Here is a 15,009-nt window from a genome sequence, read left to right as displayed (position 1 = left end):
GTGTTGTTATGGCATAATTTAAAAAATTATTATGTTGAAATTTGAAAATGCACCTTATGGTCTGATCTTTATGCATATGTGTATGCTTATGCTCTATGAACAATTGAGTACAAATACAAAATCAATTCCAAATCCAAATGGAAATGCAAATGCAATCTTTTTTCAAAATATTTTATGAGCATTATATTGCTATTTGGTGCGAATAACGGCACACACGAATTACACTTGGCATATCATTTCATTCAACAAAAGGTAAATAAATAATTATTAAAAAAATCCCTTTTTTGATAGCAATCATAGGTGTATTGCATTATACAGTTTTCATGAAATACAAATTCATACTATATATATCATTTTTCATATTTTAATCGGAACACAAAATATATATAAAAAAAAATCAGAAACTTTTGTGCAATTTAATTTCTAGGTATTTATGTCCAATTCTCATCACACCAAAATACAAAGATAACTCATCAGACCCTCAACTAAATTCTAGCTATTTAATGATTTTACTCCTTAAATCTTACGGGTATTAATGCTTGGCATCTTCATTCTTTTCTGACCGACTAGAAGTCTAAAACAGTCAAAAAGATAATATATATTTAGACACTTGGTCAAAATCTTATACTAAAAAAACAATTGTTCCATTTGCAGTGGGACCATTTTTTGACAATAGAAGCAGTGATGATGTTTACATGCTCAAATAAAAACAATATCCAGAAGCAATATCTCAAACCAAATATCTTTTGTCGCAGCAACAGTAACTCTTAGCCCCCATCAGTGACGAGTACATAGAGTTCATCTTTGAACGTTGTTCTCTATGTCTGCCTGTCATGATCATGCATGAATATTTTCCACTCTCAGTTTCAAAGATCCTCAACTGGTCAAAATAATCAACTAGCATAGATGAATGGTAACTGGTAAGAGGACTAGGATTTCTATTAATTTAGTGTCACTCTTTCCTTATAAGTAATTTCCTTCTATGCTATCACACATCATCAACAAAAAAAAGCTCTTGATAGTACTCAAGCAAGCTAAGGCATTATTATGGCTTATCAAGTGTTGCTAATTTGTTTGGTCTCCACCATAGTGTTTGCATACATACTATGGAGAAAACAAAGCAAGAAAAACCTTCCACCAAGTCCAAAGGCCCTTCCCATAATTGGCCACCTCCACCTTGTGTCCCCAATTCCCCACCAAGATTTTTACAAGCTCTCAACCCGCCACGGACCCATCATGCAACTTTTCCTTGGCTCAGTCCCTTGTGTGGTGGCTTCCACCGCAGAAGCCGCCAAAGAGTTCCTTAAAACCCACGAAATCAACTTCTCCAACCGCCCCGGCCAAAACGTCGCCGTTAAGGGCTTAGCCTACGATTCCCAAGACTTCCTTTTCGCGTTTGCACCCTTCGGACCCTACTGGAAGTTCATGAAGAAACTCTGCATGTCCGAGCTTCTCAGCGGCCGAATGATGGACCAGTTCCTTCCCGTGAGGCAGCAAGAGACCAAGAGATTCATCAGCCGCGTGTTCCGAAAAGGAGTCGCCGGCGAGGCCGTGGATTTCGGAGACGAGCTCATGACACTCTCCAACAACATCGTATCCAGAATGACGCTGAGTCAGAAGACTTCTGAGAACGACAACCAGGCTGAGGAGATGAAGAAGCTCGTGTCGAATATCGCGGAGCTCATGGGGAAGTTCAACGTTTCGGACTTCATTTGGTACCTGAAGCCTTTCGATTTGCAGGGGTTCAACAGAAAAATCAAGGAGACTCGGGACAGGTTGGTTTTTTATTTTTTAATTTTATTGCAAATGTTTATTGTTATAATGTTACTTTTGTTAGTAGAATTTCTCTTAACCATCTAATTCACCTTATATCTCCCAGGTTTGACGTTGTGGTGGACGGAATCATAAAGCAGCGTCAAGAGGAAAGAAGGAAAAACAAAGAAACGGGCACAGCAAAACAGTTTAAGGACATGCTTGATGTTTTATTGGACATGCACGAAGATGAGAATGCTGAAATCAAATTAGACAAAAAAAACATTAAGGCCTTCATCATGGTGAGTCAATATATGCAGTTTTTTTTTTTTACTGCTTCAGACAAATTATATTTGGACATTCGATCAATCGTGCAGATACCTCATTATTTATCTGTCTTGTTACACTACATCATTATTCCTCTGTTTATAGTCTATTAGTGTGTAGGTGTCTATCCTTCATTTTTCTTTCATGCAGACACGACTAACATGCATATGTGTTGTTTCTAATGATAATTGATATGTAGGACATATTTGTTGCTGGGACTGACACGTCAGCTGTAAGCATAGAATGGGCTATGGCAGAGTTAATCAACAATCCAGATGTGTTGGAGAAGGCAAGGCAAGAGATAGATGCGGTGGTTGGAAAAAGTAGAATGGTAGAAGAATCAGATATTGCCAACCTTCCTTACTTGCAAGCCATTGTTAGAGAAACACTTAGGCTTCACCCAGGTGGTCCATTGGTTGTTAGAGAATCATCAAAAAGTGCGGTGGTTTGTGGGTATGATATTCCAGCAAAGACTCGATTATTTGTCAATGTTTGGGCTATTGGTAGGGATCCCAATCACTGGGAGAAACCTTTTGAGTTTAGGCCAGAGAGGTTTATCAGAGATGGGCAAAATCAATTGGATGTTAGGGGACAACATTATCATTTTATTCCATTCGGGAGTGGAAGAAGAACGTGCCCTGGTGCTTCTCTAGCGTGGCAGGTTGTGCCTGTGAATCTGGCTATAATTATTCAATGTTTCCAATGGAAGCTTGTTGGTGGCAATGGCAAGGTGGACATGGAAGAGAAGTCTGGCATCACTCTTCCGAGGGCTAACCCCATAATTTGTGTCCCTGTTCCAAGGATTAACCCATTCCCTACTATTTGATTGTGACTCCGAATGTTATTCAATAACCAGTGAGAGAAAAAAATAATAATAAACAATATGATCTGATAAGAGAAAAATAATAAAGCCAGTTTCTTTCTTAGGCTAAATAGCTACTTTTATTTCTCATTGTATAATTTATTGATAAATATGTTTCTTACAAAATAAAAATACAAAATTTAGTTCTCAAAGTGTAAAAAGTGCAACAAATATATTTGAACGTTAATAGTAGATGATGACTAATCATTATAATTTTTTTAAAAAATACAATGATTGCGACAAAAGGATTGAATTAGTAATTTAATATTTTTTTAACTTAACTCATCTTAAATAACAAACAAAGGTCACTCTACATCTAAAATTTCAATTTGGTTGTTAACTGAAATTAAGATCATATAATTAAGGTTAAACGGATGAAAGTAAAAAAATTTAAATAAGAAAAATATAATAAATAATTAAATTTGTATTTGCTTTATTAACTTTAAATTAATGATAAAAACTCATAAAAATGTGTTCCTGAAAGATGAAAAATACAAAAGTTAGTCATCGAAAGTGTAAAAAGTGCAACAAATATATTTGAATGTTAATAGTAGATGGTGACTAATTATTATAATTTTTTAAAAAAATACAATGATTGCGACAAAAGGATTGAATTAGTAATTTAATATTTTTTTAACTTAACTCATCTTAAATAACAAACAAAGGTCACTCTACATCTAAAATTTCAATTTGGTTGTTAACTGAAATTAAGATCATATAATTAAGGTTAAACGGATGAAAGTAAAAAAATGTTTATTGTAAAGCATTATAATTGAATTAGATCTATGAATAATTTTTAAGAAAAATTACAATTACAATAACACTTTTAATTTGTAAAAAAATACTCACCTTCTTTGGAATGATTTTTTAAATGATTAGTAAATAAAAAATAATTATGTATGATTTAAAAAAATTAATTTAAAAATCAACAAACTTTTATTATAATTTGTAATTTGATTTTATACTAATAGACATTCATATTTTATTATGAAAAAATTATAAAAAAAAAATTAAATAAATAGTGTTTGATTAAACAAAAACAATGATTTTCTTATTATTTTAGAGTAATTTTTTTTCTTTTTTTTCTATATTGATAGCTTAAAAATTATATAAGGGAAACAAACATTTACTAATGTGATATAGCTTTTCCAAAATTTTGACGCAATCATTATAAATTTTTCCAAATTATAATAATTAGTCACAATCTACTATTAACGTCCAAATATATTTATCGTACATTTTACACTTTCAAGTACTAAATTTTATATTTTTATATTTCAAAGACGCATTTGTCAGTAGAGGGGAAGACGAAAAGTAAAAAAAATATTATATATCTCTATTAAGTAAATTGTGTCCAACAGGTATATAAACTAAGTCAATGTGGGACTTGGATATTTTCTAACAAAAAGTTGAGAATTAAGATATATTTTTAATGGTTTAATAATAAAATTTACATTAATATAATATATTAACATTTTAAATATTTTTAAGGACAAAGTTTTGGATGCTCATATTTAAAATAGGATAAACACACGATAAAAAGTTTTTATACTGTTATTAATTATAAATGCTTGACAATTTTATTTGTTTTTATAATAAATGTAATTCCTATGTATTGACGGTAAAAAAAATCTATATCCTCAACAAATAAAAAATCATGATAGGTTAATTTTTTTTATTTTTGGTCAAAGCAAGATTCTACGATGGGAAATGTAATGGACCAAGATCCAAAATGTAAGGCAAATGATAATTATACCTCCCCTATTTAAAAAATATGTCTCTTTTTTTTTAATATTTTTCCTTACATACTCTTCTAATTTATTACCAATTTGATATCATTGAAGAAAAAATAAGTTTATTTTATTAGTTTTTCTTTGTAGCTTTTATGGTAGACTTTAGGAATAGTGTTAGATAGGGTGTTCAAATCTAAACCGATTCAAAATAAAAATTAAAAACCGGTAAAAAAATCAAAAATCAAACCTAACTGATTTTTTTTATTTGTTTGGAAGTTTCTTTTCAAACGGATTTGTTTGGTTTAGTTTATGGTATATGTTTTTGAAATCGATCCAAATCATAATACTTGTAATAAAATTTATATTACTTTAATGTTGTATATTTTATGTGTGTAACATTTAAGTTTTACAATATTTTTGTAGTATTATGTATATAAAACTTATATAATGCATATTACTTTCTTTTTTATATGATTTTTTTAAGATATATTTAGTTTAAAATAAATAAAATTTTGCATATAAAGTTTTAATATATTAATAAGTTTCATAAATTTTTATCAACAATTTTTTTAATGTAATTTCATTTAAAATATGAAAAGAAAATATATAAATTTTAATGAAATAACATTTTAGTAAAAATTGTAAAAATTAAACCAAACCAAACAATAAAATATTAGTTTGGTTTGATTTTAATTTTATTTTAAATGAAAACCAAATCAAATTCAACTATATATGTTTTTAAGTTTAATCCCAAATTACCAACGCCCAAGTATTAGATTAGCCTTTTTTATGCGTAAAATACCTCGCTTCCTCCGTGACTTCACAACATTTCTGGTGCCCTTCCAGTGATAAATGACGACACAATTTTAAAATTTTATTAAGTTTGTTTAATCCAACTTGCGTTAATATATCGTATGTCAAAACTATAGATATAGTTTTGTACGTACCCGCCTGGTCATAATAATATATTTCGAGATTTTGATTCTAACTGTAATAATTCAAGACAATTTTGGTTACGATAATAATTCAAGATTTGATAACCATGCATCAAAATATGTTAATTCAAGAAAATGGAAGTGGAAGCTACGGGCTTGTACACAATGCATGTTTATATACCGATCTAGAAAGAAGGATGATCATGAAGTACACACATTCATTTAAAGTACAAAACTATTGCTTAAATAATTTTTTGGTCTTTTAAAATATGATGTTTTTTATTTTATTCATTTAAAGATTTTTGTTTTCATTTTAATCCTTAAAATATTTTTATTTTTTGATGTTTTTGTTGTCCAATAACAACATTAAATAACGATAAAACAATAACAATGACAATCCATTATTCCATTAAATAAGGAATAAGAAGTTAAACATTATGTAATTTTTTTCTTAAAATGTGATTTTAAATTCTTATTTATTAAAAAAATAATTAATGACACAAGATTAATTGATGATAGATTTAAGAATACAATTTACAAAAAGAAATATACATAATTTTTTCTACTACTTTATGACATAGTCAATGAATTAACGACATTATATATTTAATGTTATTATTTGATAAAAAAGACTAAAACAAAAAAAAATCTATAAAGGATTATAATCAAAATAAAAAAAAACTTGAAAGGATTAAAAAAACCTGTTTTACAGGTAAAAATATTTATTTAATTCTATTTATATATTATATAGCATCCGTATTTTTTTTAAGCAAGACATCAAAATTTGCTCAAAACAATCTTCATCGCAAGAGATATCATTAGCACCATGGCTAATATGCACCTCTATGAAGGGGGTGAGTGGAGTTATGGAGGTGGCAGAGAGAGTGACGGAGCCACGAAGGAGGAGAATGAAAGGTTGTGGAGCAGGGAGAGGTGAGTAGAAAATTATTTTCGAAAAACAACGAGAATAATTTGAAATTGAGAATAATTATCATTTACCATTTGCCAAATATAAACTCTATTTTCAGAATTCTTTAGAAAACAACCCTTATATGATGGCCCATCATTAACAGTAACAAATAGATTAACTAGCCCAATCTATAAAATGGGCCGATTTTGACATGACATACATTCAAGCCTATAAATACCAAATATTAGATCTTGATCTGATTTTGAAAGAAAAATAATCTGCTCTGACTGAATCTTAAGCCTTTATGATTTGATTTGCATTCAACGAAAACATTTTACAATTAGAATATATAATCATGTTAATTGTTAAGTCAAAATAATACATTTTAGATGAAACCAAGTTAAAAATATAATAACACATCTAGTAGCAATGACAATTAGTAGGATCTAAGTAGAATTTTATAATATTTGTTTCATACCCATGTTTTAAAAAAAATACCTGCACTCTAACCTGTATCTACTCGAGTAAAAATTTTAATTCCTATTCTCATACTTGTTGGATATCTATATACTCATATTCACATCTACGACTTGTACTTTACTCAGGTATAAAGTTAAAAAATCAATAAAAAAATATATACTGATTAAAAAAAATTACTATAAATAAATTGAAAATTTACTCTTAAGTAATCCAAATATAACATTAAAAGCATTCACACAAATACTACCTTTGATCCTATGTGTGTGTGTGTTTGTGTTCCTGTCATAGATGGACCAGAGACTATCCCTTCCACTGAAGGATCTTCAGTCATGCCGAATTACCTTCTTTTTGCTTGTGCCTTGTCTTTTTCTTCTCCAAGTGCAAGAAAGAAAGATATCTACAAAAGACATTCAAAAGTAAAAGTTCTGCTCAGTACTAAAGACTCAATAGCAATAAGGTATTCAATTGAATAGTGGTTTTTACCTAGTGATTCTTCCCTTTATATACTAAACTTGTTGGGCTTTGGACCTTTCGGCACTGATTACCATTTAGGTAATAGATTCAGTAACCTTGCTTAGGTACTCCTAACCCAGTTATTATTGTTAATCAGGATTACCAGTTTTAACCAAGGCTGTAGGGGTATTCGGTCATATACATCTTTAGGTTATATTTCGATTATTTGGGTTTGGATAGGTGCTTTAGTGTCCTAGCCGAATATATATATATATATATATATATATATATATATATATATATATAAAAGAAATAATTACCTAATTCATTAGAATTTATGTAAGTGGTTAGATTAGTTAACTTTTCATAAATTGTAATTTTATTTCAAGACTACTTATGGCATTAAATGGTTTAAGAGGTGATTACTTTTTAAAGATAATTTTTTTAATCAATAAGCATATATTGTTTTGTTGATATGGAGAAATGAGTGCATAACATTGATAGACCTCATAATTAATTATGGATAAAAAGAAAATTTAACAATAAAGTAGTCTTATGATTCTTATAATTAGGACCAAGAAAATATTACATTTTATTTCTTATATGTAGGATTGAAGGTTGTACTAAAAACAAACAAACATAAACATTATTGATCTGTTGAAACTTAAGTCATAATTAAATATTACAACTATAGTCATTCAACATTACAAAGATAAGTCATTAAATAAGTACAAATATACACTTCTAATTGAAGCATCAAACAACACAAAATATCATTCACAATTTGAAGTCAATCTTAAATAATAGTTCGTTGACTCCTTGGCAAACATATCAAGTTGCACAAGTAGTATAAAAGGGTAAGACTGAGTATCGAATTTCATAGGAACTATGCTTGTACTTAGAGGTATATATATCTAGTTATTAAGCAATTAGTGACTCAAATCAAATCTTGTTCATTGATTAACTACAAGTATAAACTAAAAGAAATTAACTACAAAGCAAGGAACATGAAGGTTAAGAAACACAAACGCTTGAAGTTGTGAGATGATGTTGTGGTGAGTTAATGAATGTGTTGGGGGCTCCACTTGCCAGAACTACTTTTGATGTAATCTTAATAGATTTTTCTCTTTTAACATCAATATAATTATTACTCGCATCTACTAGTATATTTTATCCAAGATCCCTCAAGTGAAAGAACCTAAATAACTTAATATCGCTCACAATCCTTTGACGATTAATTACTAAATGATTTGCATTAAGAGTAGAGATGCATGAACAGGCTAAAGAAAATCACTCTATCCCTATATATGACTCACTTTAGATATTCTTCCCAAGTTCTTAGCATACAAACATTTCCCAATATTTATATCCTAAAATGGTACATAAAGATGGATAATCAAACTGTAAGTATGTGAATAAGCACATGAATGAATAATAATTACAATATTACATTAAAAGATAGTTTATAATCATTACAAAAAGAGAATTTAGTTTGCAAAGCTCCCAACAACGGGTGATTTTAGTCCATCATTGTCATGAGAGATTTACAAATATAAAAGTGGGATGAAAGGGAAGAAAATGGAAGAGAAATGGATCGGCCAGAGCTCTGGAAATGGATTTTCCTTGCATTGGCTTTTTTGCTTTCCTCTGCTTCTTGGTTTTTCTTCGTTTGTAAGGAAACAAATGTTTTCTTTCTTTTTTAATGCTCCACCAACTAATTGTCCAAATAGAACTTTCTTGTGCGCTTAGCACGACACTCGCGCTGAGCGTGCTTGTATAGCTGGTCAAGTGGCCACATTGCTAAGTGCATGATGCGCACTTAACATACTTGCTTGTGACAACTATCTTCCAATGTAACTTCTTGCGCTAAGCGACTTATTTGGGCTAAGCGGTTTTGACTCGCTGAGCAAGGAGGTCGTGCTAAGCGTGACACTTCAGTTCATTAATCCTCTTCTAGGCCTTTGCTATAACTCTATACAAAATATAACAAAAATTATTCTAATGAACTTTAGCATCTTTTGGATAAAAACTCAGAAGAAGCTAAGTTCCTATAGTTTTAACACAAAATAAGCAATAACAAAGGAAAAAAATGAGATAATTGCTATGTAATTTCAGTATACAAATAACATATGCATAACACTTATCATAATTCAATATTCTTAAAATAAAATATAAAACAAATTCAATATAAGGTTTGTTGAATTCAAATTCATTATTCTATGTTAAATTGTTATTGTTAATCATAAAATTAGGAAACTATAATTTCTTATAATAAAATATATATATATAAAATGAATTATTTACTTAAGTAACATATTTTAATACATTAAATTTAATATATGTGATATATATGTGCACGTACACTCATTTCTAAAAAAAAATTTAAATAAATACCTACCCTTATTCTTACTAAGCTGTAATTATCTTTTCCACTTGCGTATGTTTTTTAAAGTATCCGTAGGGTTCAAATTCATTTTATCATTCCTAACATGAGTGTGTTAAGTTATTTTTTATGGATTATTTTCTTTATTTCTTTCTTACCATGATTGTAGGAGTTTCCTTATATTTAGACATGCTCTTTGTATATATATGTGTTTTGCTACCAATGTATTCAGACGGTTTTTAAAAATTGTTCTATAACTTATATTTCTTTATTAGCATCAAAACTTAGACTAATAACATAGTGAATTAGAAAACTTTATCCATTTTCAATAGCTCAAGTCAAGTGGTTGTCAAGTTGGACATAACCAACTTTTCCATTTGAAAATATCACATAGATAGAAAGAATATACAAACTGAGTTTATTTTATGCGAGAGTGAAAGAAAGAAATATAAATCATGCATTAAATCTTATCATATAAGTAATTAGCCTTACAATGTGTCTATTTTTTTTTAAGAATCACGTGACTATTTAAATTATCACATCACATTAATAATCCATGTCTAGTTCTTTTTTGAGATAACATCCATGCCTAGTTCTATAGCCTAAAATTACTACTCTCAATATATATGGATACACATTTAAGTCTTTTTTTTAAAAAAAAGCTAGACTAGATACACGCATATAATAAAAGAAACCCAATTAAATTTAGTTTCAATCTATCTTATGCAAAAATAAAAATAAAGGAAAAAGTATTCCAATTTCATAACTTAAACAAAGCCTTAGAAATGTCAAAATCTTGTCTGATATATTGATTTCTTTATTACTGTTTTTGTCTTTGTCTCCGTCTCTTTTTATAAGACATTGTTTTTGATTTTTTTTATATTAATTATTTTTTGTCCAAATATTCTTAATTATTTAGTCCATAAATAATAAGTGTTATGAGTTCTCATGAGGATAGGAGAATAGAGGATTTTATTTTTAAAAATTAAAATTTCACTACTATTATTTTCACTCCACATATTAATTATTTAAGAATAATTTTGAAAAAAATATTATAATTACTGAAAAATTAATGTTAAGAACTAAATTAATTAAATTTTTTGATAAACGTACATTAATGGACAAAAAAAAGTACTAATTAATATCCCTTTTTATCTTAGAAAAAAAAATCCCTTTTTAGTTCCAGCTGGCCTTGAATGTTATTCCTTCCTCATCAATTGCTCCTTTGCCCTAAAGAGAAAGAGAAGACAATGGAAAGTGGGAACTCTAAAAACGACTCTTGGAGGTTGTAGGGGCCAATGTGTGTTGCGTGGATCACAACTACATGTAATATAATTTTATTAATTTATGAATTCAAATTTATCTTTATCGTGTCAATCACCATTTCTTATTCTGTTTAGTCTTCATTCTTTTGTCCTTAACTTTTGTTTCCATGCCATTTCCCTACTAATTGGGTTGTTTGTAAGTTGTTGAATTGTATTTTTAGCCGTTGATGTCAATGCTTTGAAACCGGATTCAAATAAAAAATAGTTGGCATTGGATCAACGTTTATATTAATACAATAATATATACTAAATTAATTTCATAGTCTCTCAAAAAAAAAAAGCATAGTCGGTCAGCTATATAGCTGTATCATTGCTGACCATATTTGGAAAATGGGAACTGTTTCTTCTAATTTTCCTTTGATTAGAATAAAGTAAAGATTTAATATAACTCTATCGAACCTCCACATCTCCAATCATTCTTATTGTTTCCTTTTAATTGAAAATAAAATAAAATATTATCAAATAAACAACTGAAAAAAAAGAAATATAATCATGCTGTTTTGGTCGCGTCTTTAATTATTTTTGCTCTCTCTTCTGTTGTTTCCGGGGGCTTTGGTCAGAAATATTATTTCAAATGAAGGCATTCATTAGAAATAGAAATATAATAAAAAACCAAAAGAAAAAGATGCATATGTATGTAGTTATTAGTTTCAATTTTGCCACTGTGCATTTAATAATGGGATAGGATCCGTTTTGATGAAAATAAAATTGACAGATATCATGAAAAATATTATCTGGTATTATATTAATGATTTTGATCAATTACTTTAATTAAAAATAATAAAATTATATCTCATGATTTGTTAATTAAAATTTTTAAATTTGTTTGAGTGAATTAATTTCAGCCTTTAAATTATTTGAATTGAGCGAGTGAGATTTGATATAAAATATTAATTTTATATTTGATGTAAACGGAATATATTCTTTTAATTATTATTATTATTATTATTATTATTATATATATATATATATATATATATGTATATATATATACGCAGATTCGGTAAACACTGAGTAGTTTTTAATCTTGGTATCCATACCAAGGCGTTACTTTTATGTTCTTAAAAAATAGTCTTATTTTATGTTGGATTTTTTTAAACGAGCAAAAGCTAAAAATGGAACACGGAAAAGTAGGATAAGTTTAGTTTGCATTTACATTTTTTGTTTTCACATTTTTTTGAAAATATATTTAGTTTAATTTCTTGTTGTCTGTTTTTAAAAAATAAAAATATTAAAAAGTGTTTAAAAAAAAATATTTTAAATTTGTTTAAAATTGTATTCCATGTCATCATATTTTCATTTTATCCAAGATGAGGTTCTTGGTTTTAATGAAAAACATTAAAAATGAAATTTTATTATTTTTAATTTTTGATTCATTTGGAAAAATATTTTCACTGAAATGAATTATTGATAAAAAAATTTGACAATACAACAAAAAATTTATACATGATAAATTGTTAATTTTATAAAATATTTTTATTTTTTAATTAATGCATGGTTGGGATTAATTATTTTTATATATAATGAATTTATCATTTTAAAAGACGTACGTAAATATATCTATCAATATAGTTAACATATAATTATGCTCTTTAAGCATCTAATACAAGAGTTAGATCTCTAAATCTGTGTATATGAAAAAAATAAGCATATATTAAGATAGGTTAGTTTTTTTAAATTGATTTTCGTGTTTTAAAATATTAATCTCTAACTCTCGATCAAAATTTATCCTGAAAAAAAAAACCAAATCCGTAGTCATCACGGTATATCTTATAAAATAGTTTGATAGAATTGTTTCAAATCAACAGATTGATTGTTAATTAAAAAAATTAGTATGATATTTCTCTTCTTAAATAAAATTAGTCAACTGGGTTCAGCTAGTTTCATCCTGCATTTGCAGCATATACTTCTTTATGGTAAAGTATTTTGACTTTCCAACGTTTTATTTATCATTGGATTACGACATGGAACAAGGTTCTTTTACATCCAGAGTAAAGGAAGCTAGTTTTTTTTTTTAAAAAAAATGAAGTTAAGGATATACTCTAATCCATTTACAAATGTTTGTCAATCCACAACGTTAGCAAAATTGAGCAATACAAGCACCAGGTAGGAAGCTGAGTAACATGTAAACATCAACAATAAGAGGTTTGGGTCATTTTTGAGCTGCAGCAACATCCTTGAATAATTCATTAATTGTGTGCTATGTTAACGTTAGTAAATTAAATTGTAACTTATTTTAATTTTCTAAAAATTAAAATTAATGTAAAATAATTTATGTTTCAAAAATCTTATCTCTAAAATAATTTATAACAAAATTAACACAAATTTATAACAAAAAGTATATGTGTGTGTTATAATCAATTCAAACGTTCTATAGAAACAAATTGATTGCAAACCAAAACAATATTGATTATACAAAGTTACTTACAATCATAAGTTTTTTTAAATTTATACAAAAAATCACTGAGACTGAAAAAAAAAAAACATCTCAACTGCATGTTAAAAAACAAACTATATATATTAAGACTTAAAGCATTGTCTCAAGCATTCTATAGGAAATTATATACCAATTAGAAATAAGCAACCGTAAACCAAGTTCAGAAGAAAATATTTTAATCAATTCCCTTAGAGTAATAAAATCAAGATAAAATATATTTTTGTCCAACTAAAGTATTTGAAGTATTTTGGAACTCAATTTTAGTCAATAACAATTTTTTGTCTATTTTTTATTCTCTTTAATCTTGAAATACATCACTTTTAATTAAACGTTATCTAAATTGTTCTTTTATCTCTATGAAATGGTATTAAACCCTGTGTTGCATTTCAAAATTAGAAGGACCAAAAACAAATAAAAACATTTTGAAAGACTAAAATCAAACTTTAAAATTGATGAAAAATGTATTTTATCTTAAAATCAAATTGAGCATGTCTAAGCAGAATACTGTTAGGAAGCATCTCTATAAAGGCCGAATCACGTACAGAATCTTAAAGCAGTAATTTAAATATGAAGCAACCATAAACACTCTTCACCAAACGTGTTATGAGATTGACCACATGAACATATAAGCCAAAGGTTAATTTCAAGGAAGAAGACAGAGCTCGTGCACTTTAGTGACTCGATCTAGGGTTCTAAATCCACGTAGATTATTCATTTCTCGGGCTTAAAAGGCTGAACTTTTTACTAAGGAATTTTTCTTTCCACCCTTTAACTTCAACTCTAAGCCCATTAATTTGATTCCCACCACTTCTGATAATGACATTTGGGTTGCTGCCAGAAAATAAATCATTAACATCTTAATTGGTATGATGACAGACACAATACAACAGTTTATTTATACTTAAAATGAATTTCATTTTCCTCATCCACTACGGCCGGGAATCCTCCATTCCGGATTTTTCCAAGTAAAACCAATGACTAGTTATTAATTAGGGGTTTGTAATGTTTTGTGTTGTTGAACATTACACAAAACATCGTATGGTACGTGGTTATGTTTGAATAAAAATTTCTATATATATTAATTTGTAGAAAAAGAAAATAAAAAATGAAATAAATTGATTTTTTTTAATTTAAATTGACAGATTACAAGAAACGATAACTGAACGAATAAAGGAGATCTCAGATTTATAGACCTGATATCGAAGTATGTCATTTATGTTTTTGAATTTTATATGCACCAATATAAACTAATAGTGTTGATGGATGGGTTTCTCTCAATGATATGTTAGACACTATAGTCACTCAATTTGTATCTGTCTTATACCAGTTTTTTATATAATGAATTTGCTTCTCCTCTACACGTGATTTTTCCCATCAAGGGTTTTCTAATTCTACATTAAATGTGTTCGTTT

The 15,009-nt window shown here is 28.1% G+C and overlaps 1 protein-coding gene across 1 annotated transcript; it reads left to right on the top strand.

Moving 5' to 3' along the window:
• The first annotated feature begins 1,024 nt into the window (after window positions 1-1,024).
• Window positions 1,025-3,004, top strand: CYP93A1 (3,9-dihydroxypterocarpan 6A-monooxygenase). Its single transcript, NM_001254257.2, has 3 exons — window positions 1,025-1,775; window positions 1,880-2,054; window positions 2,279-3,004. Exons 1-3 carry the CDS (start codon window positions 1,048-1,050, stop codon window positions 2,903-2,905), a joined length of 1,530 nt encoding a protein of 509 aa, NP_001241186.1. The 5' UTR covers window positions 1,025-1,047; the 3' UTR covers window positions 2,906-3,004.
• The last annotated feature ends 12,005 nt before the right edge of the window (window positions 3,005-15,009 follow it).

This window comes from Glycine max, chromosome 3 (assembly GCF_000004515.6).
Source record: "Glycine max cultivar Williams 82 chromosome 3, Glycine_max_v4.0, whole genome shotgun sequence".
Classification (NCBI taxonomy): Eukaryota; Viridiplantae; Streptophyta; class Magnoliopsida; order Fabales; family Fabaceae; genus Glycine; species Glycine max.
This window is presented reverse-complemented; position numbering and strand designations above follow the sequence as displayed.